At 37.8% G+C, this 9,476-nt stretch overlaps 1 protein-coding gene across 1 annotated transcript; it reads right to left on the bottom strand.

Annotated features, from left to right (window-relative positions):
- Window positions 1-919: 919 nt before the first annotated feature.
- On the bottom strand, window positions 920-8,851 carry LOC113513443 (myeloid differentiation primary response protein MyD88). Its single transcript, XM_026897436.3, has 6 exons — window positions 8,497-8,851; window positions 7,293-7,510; window positions 6,027-6,217; window positions 4,859-5,024; window positions 4,273-4,432; window positions 920-3,123 (listed from the first exon to the last, which is right to left on the bottom strand). Exons 1-6 carry the CDS (start codon window positions 8,631-8,633, stop codon window positions 2,856-2,858), a joined length of 1,140 nt encoding a protein of 379 aa, XP_026753237.2. The 5' UTR covers window positions 8,634-8,851; the 3' UTR covers window positions 920-2,855.
- Window positions 8,852-9,476: the final 625 nt, after the last annotated feature.

The following is a 9,476-nucleotide window of genomic DNA, read 5'->3' as shown; positions in this document are numbered from 1 at the left end:
TGCACTCTAAAAGAAATGTATTGTATTGATTTTCCTATTTCCAAAACGCAAACGAAGTCACAAACAGAAGTTAATTATACATAAAAAATGTAGACGAGTAAAATGTTAATTTTTTTTATACTAATAATGGCAAACAAGCTGACGGTCCACCTGATGTAAAGTGGTAACCGTCGCATATAGACATGAGCAGTACCATGAACATAACAGAATATACTGTTTCGCCCATGATACCCCCCATGCGTTGCCATTCCTGAGGACTCAGGTGTTATTCCTCTGTACCCAGTAAATTCACGCCATATCCCACCCTTCAAGTCGAAACACAGCCATGCAAATACAACTGCTTCACGGTAGAAACACGAATGGGACAGAGGTACACATGCAAACGACTTTCGTACAAAGTCTCCCTTTGGTAGAATTGTCATTGTAATTCTGGTAATTGCTAAGTAATAAAATTTTACCATCTAAAAGCGAATGAATTAGCCAGCGATAAAAATCCGATATAATATTATCTGACAGCGTATTAAAAATCAATCAGAATTTATGAAATAATCGTGTTTATACTAATTCCTATAAGATAAATTTAACTGTCATAGTATTATTATTTTTAGTACTTAAGTAAAATTTTTATTACCAAATACAGGGTTGCAGTGTTACATATTTTGTTTATGCGTTTACAATTCATAACTATTACCACGTTATATGTGTTATTTAAACTAAGAAGGTACTACTACATCATAGTTGTAATTTTTTTTTAATGGATGGAAATGAAATGGTAACCCCGCCTGCGCGGGGGGAAAGGGATTGTTAGCAATGGAGTTTGACAGTCCCATTACTAGCAATATGAACACGAATAGGACAGAGGTACCCGAGCAAACGAATTTTGTACAAAGTCTGGTAATAAATAAATAATAGACAAATAACAAATTTAATCAGTTTATTCTTTTTAGTAAACAGCAATATCGATCAACATCAACATTTATACATTTTGTGTACCCATTACACGTTCCGTTTTAAGGCATCTGACAGTAGCTAAATGCAAATAGCTGTATAAATTTATTCCTTAACATACAATAAAATTTTATAAAAATATATTATAAATCACAATTGTAACATGCACCTGTACTACGTACAATTTAAAATTATTCATAATAATAGATCATATTTAAAATGCATCCAATTATAATTTTTTTAATATCTAAATAATGAAAATCACGTAAACAAATGTAAATTTTATACAATTTTTGCATTCTCAAGTGTATCACAATTTACGGAAGACATTTTATTCTAGTCACGGATCTCTTTTTTACAAACAAACATTTCTTTTTATATACAACTTAGAATGGCACACAAGCTGAAGACCCACCTGATGGAAAGTGGTCGCAGTACCATGGACATAACAGAGTATACTGTTTCGCCCAAGATACCCCCCATGCGTTGCCATTCCTGAGGACTCAGGTGTTATTCCTCTGTACACAGTAAATTCACGCCATATCCCACCGTTCAAACCGAAACACAGCCATGCAAACACAACTGCTTCACGGTTGAAACACGAATGGGACAGAGGTACTCAAGCAATCAACTTTTGTACAAAGGCCCCCTCATATCACAACATGGCCATATAACCTGTTTTCTATATAGCAAATAAAATTCGTGACTTAGATTGGTTAACATAGATTACCTTTACCAACAATAAAACTAAATTAATTTATTATAACAAATTATTGAGTATAAACTATGAAATATTAATATCAAATAATCATCAATTGGCCGTGTGGTCCTGGCATAGAATTAGCCACCCCTTTCTTTCCCATAGGTGTCGTAAGAGGCAACTAAGGGATGGCGAGAGATGGGCAGTAGCATCTCTCTTAAAACATCTCCAAAGCCTAACTGCGGTTGCCAATCCGCGTGCCAAGTGTTGCAACTACTAGCAACACCAATGGGAAGGTTTATATTCAGCGGTGAACAGTTAAAAGCTTATATGATGATGATGAAGATGATTAATCATCGATTACCAAATTTTTTTTTTATAAATGGGGAAATTAACCATTTTTATAGATTAAAAAAAAATATGTAAAAATTCATTACTATATGTACATATTTTACAATACTAAAATATCAGGGGGAAAAGGGATTGTTAGCAATAGAGTTTGACAGCCCCATTGCTAGCAATATGCCCTATTAGGTCGACCTCCACGTGGTTCCCCCTGGATGCCATCGTGAACAATTCTTGTTGAATTCGTCACGATGGGCTAACTGACCTACTTCATCCTCATTTATCATCCATCGCTGGTGCCCCACCGGTGTATACCGATAACATAGGCGGGGTAACCATTCCATTATTACCCATTAAAAAAAATACTAAAAAATCTGCATATACCTGAAATATAAACAATCCTCTAATCGTAACATATTTTATACAAGAAATGGAGATTATAAAATTAAATAACGCAATAAATCATTCGAAAAGACCACTTGTAATGTTAATTTGCTTAATCACCTTTCTTCAATATTTTTTTTTTATACATCTTAGAATGGCAAACAAGCTGAAGACCCCCCTGATTGAAAGTGATAACCGTCGCCTATAGACATGAGCAGTACCATGGACATAACAGAGTATACTGTTTCACCCATGATACACCCCATGCATTGCCATTCCTGAGGACTCAGGTGTTATTCCTCTGTACCCTATAAATTCACGCCATATCCCACCCTTCAAACCGAAACACAGCCATGCAAACACAACTGCTTCACGGTTGAAACACGAATGGGACAGAGGTGCCCAAGTAATCGATTTTTGTACAAAGTCTCCCTCTGGTCGATGTATTCATACGAAGTATTCACAACATGTCAGCAACTCAACTACAATTCTTGGAGTCCTTGCCTTTGAAGAGCTTCCGGACTTTCCGGAACACTCCATTCTTCTTCTTCTCCCTGCCGTGCGTGCTGAAGTCGCTGATGGAGCCGCTATCGTCTGGGTGCGTGATGACTATATTGGTCGTGTCCATGTCGCTCATGCTTGCGCTCTCGCTGAGCTGCGAGCCCGACAGCAAGTAGTCGCTCACGCTGCCCGACGACATTTCCGTTATATTCAGAGTAGACGATGAGTCGCACATGCCGTTCGTTCTATAAACATAATTAAATATAATTATTAAATTGTTTTCCCCGTGTGGTCCCGGTATAAAATGGGCCACTCTTTCTTCTTCCAAGAATGTCGTAAGGGGCGACTAAGGAAACTTATTGATCGAGGAATGGGCAGCAGCGTACCTCTTAAAACATCAAAGCCTAACTTTTGCTGACCCGTTTGCTAAACGTGACAATTACTGGCAAAACCTCCCCTATAGGGTTTTTTTAATGGATGGTAATGAAATGGCAACACCGTCTGCGCTAACGGTATACGCTGACGGGTCACCAGTGAGGGTGAGAAATGATAGGTGAGAATGAAAAGGCAGGTCAGTTAGCCTATCGTGATCTGCAACGATTCAAATACTGGCAGTCTGGACGGACCGCAAATACCCTTAGAATAGCGCTAGAGCTGTCCCAGACCCTACGCATCAGAGATGTGCACCGCTTTCGCATAGTAGCGTAGAAACAATTAACACACGCCTCGGCGAACATTCCCGACGCACTACAAAACCGGAACAACCCCAACAGCACCCTAAACGCATTATTATACTGGACTCGTAGGGCGCTGTAGTTTCTGAGTATAAAAAGCCACATAGACTACTTGTGTAAAAGAACGTTATACATAACTCCTAAAATCTCTGAAATGGCAATACCTGATATGTATGATCATCACAGTGTACCCTATTAAGTCCTTGGTACTATTCATGAGCGACAGTTATCATTTTCGATCAGATGGACCAATTTTTTTTTTATACAACTTAGAATGGCAAACAAGCTGACGGCTCACCTGCTGGAAAGTGGTAACCGTTGCCTATAGACATGAGCAGTACCATGGACATAACAGATTATACTGTTTCGCCCATAATACCCCCCCCCCATGCGTTGCCATTCCTGAGGACTCAGGTGTTATTCCTCTGTACCCAGTAAATTCACGCCATATCCCACCCTTCAAACCGAAACACAGCCATGCAAACAAATAATTTCAAGTTAGGTAACTTTAAAAAAAGAGCATATTCCTTTTTAAAAGGCCGGCAGCACACCTGCAATGCCACTGGTGTTACGAGTGATCATGGGCAGCGGTAGTCACTTACCATCAGGTGAGCTACACGCTCGTTTGCTCTCTGTGTTATAAAAAAAAATTATATGTACCTCGGTAGCCGGACCTGTCGCAGCGACTCGCTGAGTTTATCCCAAAAGTTGTACGGCGCCCACTTCTCCGGACGGTAGATGAGCTTGTGGTAGTAGGTCAGGTTGACAGGCAACCGGCACGGGCGATAGATTATCGGGATAATGTTGTGCTGCTTGGATTCTGTCCAAATTGTAAAACTAATTATTGCAAATATATTTTTTTAGTCAAAGGAGCCACCACTAGTGCCCACTACTGGGGGCAAGCGTTGATTGGTAATGCGGACTACCAGTCCCATTGCTAGCAATATACCCTGTCAGGTCGACCTCCACGCGGTTCCCCTAGAAACTATCGTGACAAATTTATAGTTGAATTCGTCACAATGGGCTAACTGATCTGCCTTTTCATCCTCACCTATCACCTCTCAATAGTACCATGCCAGTGTATACCGATAGCGCAGGCGGGGTTACCATACTATTTTCACCCATTAAAAAAAGTACCCACTACTGGCGGAGAAGGGTTTGTAATGATTTTTTAAATATTATTACTGGTAATAAAAATTATCTATCTATCTAGAAGTTTAAAAAAATAATGGCATGTCAAACTTACCAATACTGACGGCTTGTGCATAATCCGTGTAGAAGGTATTGGCGCGGCTACTGAGGAACGCCGGCGAGTACACCAGGATGATGCGGTGACATCGCTCAGAGATCAGCTGCGCGACCGGCGCGTACTGCGTCTCGTGCCCGGGCTCCAGGTCCAGGATCGTGCACAGCTGTGGAGCAAATCACAATCTTAATTCTTAAGTCTTAAAGAGCAATCTCATTCAAAATTGACAAAAATGGTTTAGTAAAACCATCATAATTCAGTCTTTAACTGCTCACTGCTGAACATAAACCTTCCCAACAACGAGAGCTCTGCCAATAGTTACCACGCTTGGCAAGCCAGTTGGCAACTACTGTAAGGCACCTAAAGATGTTTTAAGAGGGACGCTACTGCCCATCCCTCTACCATCGAGAAACCTAGTCTTTTTTGGATTAATATTTTGCTAAATGGCCGTGTAGGTCCCGGTATGGAATCCGCCACCCCTTTCTTTCCTGTGGGTGTCGTAAGAGGCGACTAAGGCAGGACGAAGGATGGGCAGAAACATCCCTCTTAAAACACCTCCAAAGCCAAACTGCGTTTGCCAATCCGCCTGCCAAGTATGGCAACTAGTAGCATAACTCCCAAGGAGACTTATAATCAGCAGTAGACAGTTAAAAGCTGATATGATGATACCGAGAAAGGAAAACGGTGAATGACGTGAAAATCGGTATCGAACCCTTAAGTCTTAGGAGAGATTTTGCCTCACTCTGAGTGTTCTTCCGCCTGTACAATGGATTGTGCTCAGAGGAATTGTTCAATATGATGCCCACAGCCACTTTCTAGCATCGTACGGCTCGCCATCGACAGGGAGTTCATCCTCATGTCCTACGGTCTCAGTGGTCGCGTATTGCGCGGTTTCAGAGACGTTTCCTCTCACGAACACTCAAGTTGTGGAATGAGTTCCCTGCCGAGGTTTTCCCAAGAGACTACAGCATGAGGTTCTTCAAAAGGGGAACAAAGAGGTTTCTTTAGGGTCATCAACGTACGCGTAATACCTCTGGTATTGCAGGTGTTCATAGGCTACGGTAACCACTTACCATCAGGTGGGCCGTATGCTTGTTTGCCACCTCAGTGGTATAAAAAAATATATGATGATAACATATGTATCAATTTATATCACATGTATTCGAACCTTGAACCCCTCAGCTCGCATCCTAGTCAGCAGTTCATTGACAAAGTCCCAATCCTCCTCGGCATACAGGACATACGCGTGGTACAGCTGCGGGAAGCCCTCGCGGCGGTCATCATACGTGATCACTTTGTCACGTTCATCTATCTCGGCCAGTTGATTGCTATTTAACGCCACCTGATTGTTTTTCGGCACTGGAAATTATAAAGGAGTTATTAGTAATTATCTTTGATGGGTGAAAATGGTATGGTAACCCCGCCTGCGCTAACGGGATACGCTGGCGGAGCACCAGTGAAGGGTGATAGATGAGAATGAAAACAGGCCAGTTAGCCCATCATGATGAATTCATCAGGAATTAACCATGATAGTTTCCAGGGAGAACCGCGAGGAGGTCGACCTGGTTGGGTATATTGCTAGCAATGGGATTCTCAGTCTCCATTACTAACAATCCCTTTTCCCCGACTATATTCAATTATAGATTTTACTTAATACAAAGTGAAATAGATATAATTTACATTTATACCCATTTTACATTTTTGGAACATATTTTTGTATCAAAATTAGTCATTAAAAAATAAAATATACATAAAATAATACTTAGAAAAAAGTTTTAGAAATTTGCTTATTCTATATTATGTACAAAAGTCGATTGCTTGAGTACCTCCATCCCATTCGTGTTTCTACCGTGAAGCAGTTGTGTTTGAATGGCTGTGTTTCAGTTTGAAGGATGAGATATGGCATGAATTTACAGGGTACAGAGGAATAACACCTGAGTCTTCAGGAATGGCAACGCATGGGGGTATCATGGGCGAAACAGTATACTCTGTTATGTCCATGATACATGGACTATGTCATGCTCATGTCTATAGGTGACGTTTACCACTTTCCATCAGGTGGCCCGTTAGCTTGTTTACCATTCTAAATTGTATAAAAAAAAATCTCTTATAAACCATAAATCATACACTGTGAAAGTCTGAATGTTAATATTTAAACAAATAAAACAAAACTAGAGGACTACTCCAGAATGATACCGCTTCTATAGTTCCATTAGTGTTTTTATATATATTTATATATTAAATTTGTAGTTATTAATAATTACATGAAGAGATACAAGAATGGTATGAAAAAAATTCAAATAATTCTTTTTCTTTTTTCAAATATACTATATGGCTTCTTTCCAGCCATTACCAAAAACCTTGTTTTCTGTTTCAATCCTTCTTTCTAATTATGCTTACATTTGTTCTCATAAACACTGTAAAAAATACTAACCAGTAATCCGGCCTCTTTTAATAAGATCCTGTAGGTCATCATACACATCATATCTGTCTATGAGCTGCAGATACTCCATCAGTTTCCCAAGCGTGGCTGTTCCATCTCGTTTTTGGCACCATAGGTCAATAACTTTTGCCGTCTTGTCTGCCAACCCATATATACTTTCAACTACCTCATTTGATATGTTAATTAGTGATGCTATGCCTCGCCAATCTCTGAAAATGTTTTTTTTTGTCAATATGTAAGTCTTAATATATTGTAAAATTATTTCTCTATACATGCCTGAGGATAATGTATTGAAACTAGTGAATTAGAATTTATTTATTTACTAGAATAACATACATTTTTATAATTGTTACATCAGAAGAAAATTAATCCAATCTTATACCGCCACAATGTAGGCGCAAATATTAAAACTTATTATATAAATATAAAAATAAACTCATTAGAATTACATATACACATAGCAGTAATATTTATAGTGTAAATTGCGATTGAGTGTAGATTACTTGGGTACCTGTGTCTCATTCGTGTTTCTACCGTGAATCAGTTGTGTTTTCATGGCTGTGTTTCGGTTTGAAGGGTGGGATATGGTGTGAAATTACAGGGTACAGAGGAATAACATCTGAGTCCTCAGGAATGGCAACGCATGGAGGTATCATGGGCGAAACAGTATATTGTACAGTATATAAACTGTTACGTCCATGGTACTGCTCATGTCAATAGGCAACGGTTACCACTTTCCATCAGGTGGGTCGTCAGCTTGTTTGCCATTCTAAGTTGTATAAAAAAAAACTATATTTCACTTGTGTTTTCAAATTGTCATTGTATATTTTTTGTGCAATAAAAACTTAAATAAGTAAATAAATTGATGAACAGTAAAAATACTATACAACACAAACAAAGCTGCAGGTACAGCTAGTTTTGAATAAATTTAGGTTTTTGCGGTATTTTCCTCATTCAGTATGTATTATAAGGTTTCTATCAAACAGTAATATACAGAGCACTATACTTTGCAGTAACTTTTATTTAATCGATAGTTTTATGCAAAACATAAATAAATAATAGCTTTTTAAAAAATACTACAAATAAATTGCGACTTCTTCCTATTAAGTATTTGACGATTTATTTATGAAATGAGAATACCATAATCTGTTATGCCAGAATCGATACACGAAATCCAAAAATGATAATTACTTACCTGGAGAGTCGGTCTGGTCCGTCTGCAGGTAATATCTTCTTAGAATTTAGTAAACACGACGTTAATGTCCGAAAATCATATCCAAGAGATTTCAAGGGTACTGCATACAAGTCGATATCAACGTTGTGACCGTCCATTATGATATCTCCGACTCCTTTATAGGGAGTTTATTATTTTCCAATAATTGTTCTTTAGAAATTAAACCATTGAAGGAATTTATCATCACAAATTAAACAGAAAATTAAAAATTCACATCTTTTACAATTTTAGTGTGAATAGAAGAATGATGAAACCTACAAACACAGAGCAAGTAATCACTAAGTTATATTTTCAACTACTGATTGTGTGTAAGTATTGTTTTAGACCTTATTATGTCTGTCCTTTAGATATAGTATCTCTAATCTGTGGTGCTTGTCATATTGACAGCTGTCTTTTTTTTCTTTTTTTTACATGCCTGGAAGAAAGCCTTACCTATCTTTGACTTTAATAAAATAAATTATAACAAAGTACAAGATGAAATTATCATAGACTCATTATAACGATAATCTAAGGAAATAATACATTAAAAAGTATATGGATTAGCGATGTAAAAGAAAACATTATAACATGTATGTTACAGCAAGACAGAAAAGTAGGATATTTAACTACAAAGGAATTCTTGGAAAGGTCGATATAAACCTTTTGGTATCGAAATCGGTTTCTCAGAAGTCGACATAAACGAAAACTGATTTTGGGGATCGACGAAGTCTAAAAATCGATTACTATTAATCAACACAAATACTTATTTGAATTATTGTTATAATTTTAATGAAACTTAACAATAAACGTACAATAAGTTCGTACAAAATGTTAATTATTGTTGAGTATTTGAGTATTTTTGTGTAATTTGTATTAATAATTGGATATTTACTTAATTTTGTTAAATTTTAATGAAAAAATGCCTTAACTGCTACTTAACGTTAGTAGTACGTTATATGAAA

The sequence above is a fragment of the Galleria mellonella genome, unplaced genomic scaffold (assembly GCF_026898425.1).
Source record: "Galleria mellonella isolate WM207_F2 unplaced genomic scaffold, CSIRO_AGI_GalMel_v1 utg103, whole genome shotgun sequence".
NCBI lineage: Eukaryota > Metazoa > Arthropoda > Insecta > Lepidoptera > Pyralidae > Galleria > Galleria mellonella.
The sequence above is the reverse complement of the archived record's forward strand: the minus strand, read 5'-3'. Positions and strand labels throughout refer to the sequence as shown.

Coding starts and splice junctions, on each gene's coding strand:
- LOC113513443 (XM_026897436.3), bottom strand. CDS start 8,633: ATGGACGGTCACAACGTTGATATCGACTTGTATGCAGTACCCTTGAAA. Junction 6,218..7,292: donor TAAAAGAGGCCGGATTACTG/GTTAGTATTTTT, acceptor TATAATTTCCAG/TGCCGAAAAACAATCAGGTG. Junction 5,025..6,026: donor TGCGAGCTGAGGGGTTCAAG/GTTCGAATACAT, acceptor TTTGCTCCACAG/CTGTGCACGATCCTGGACCT.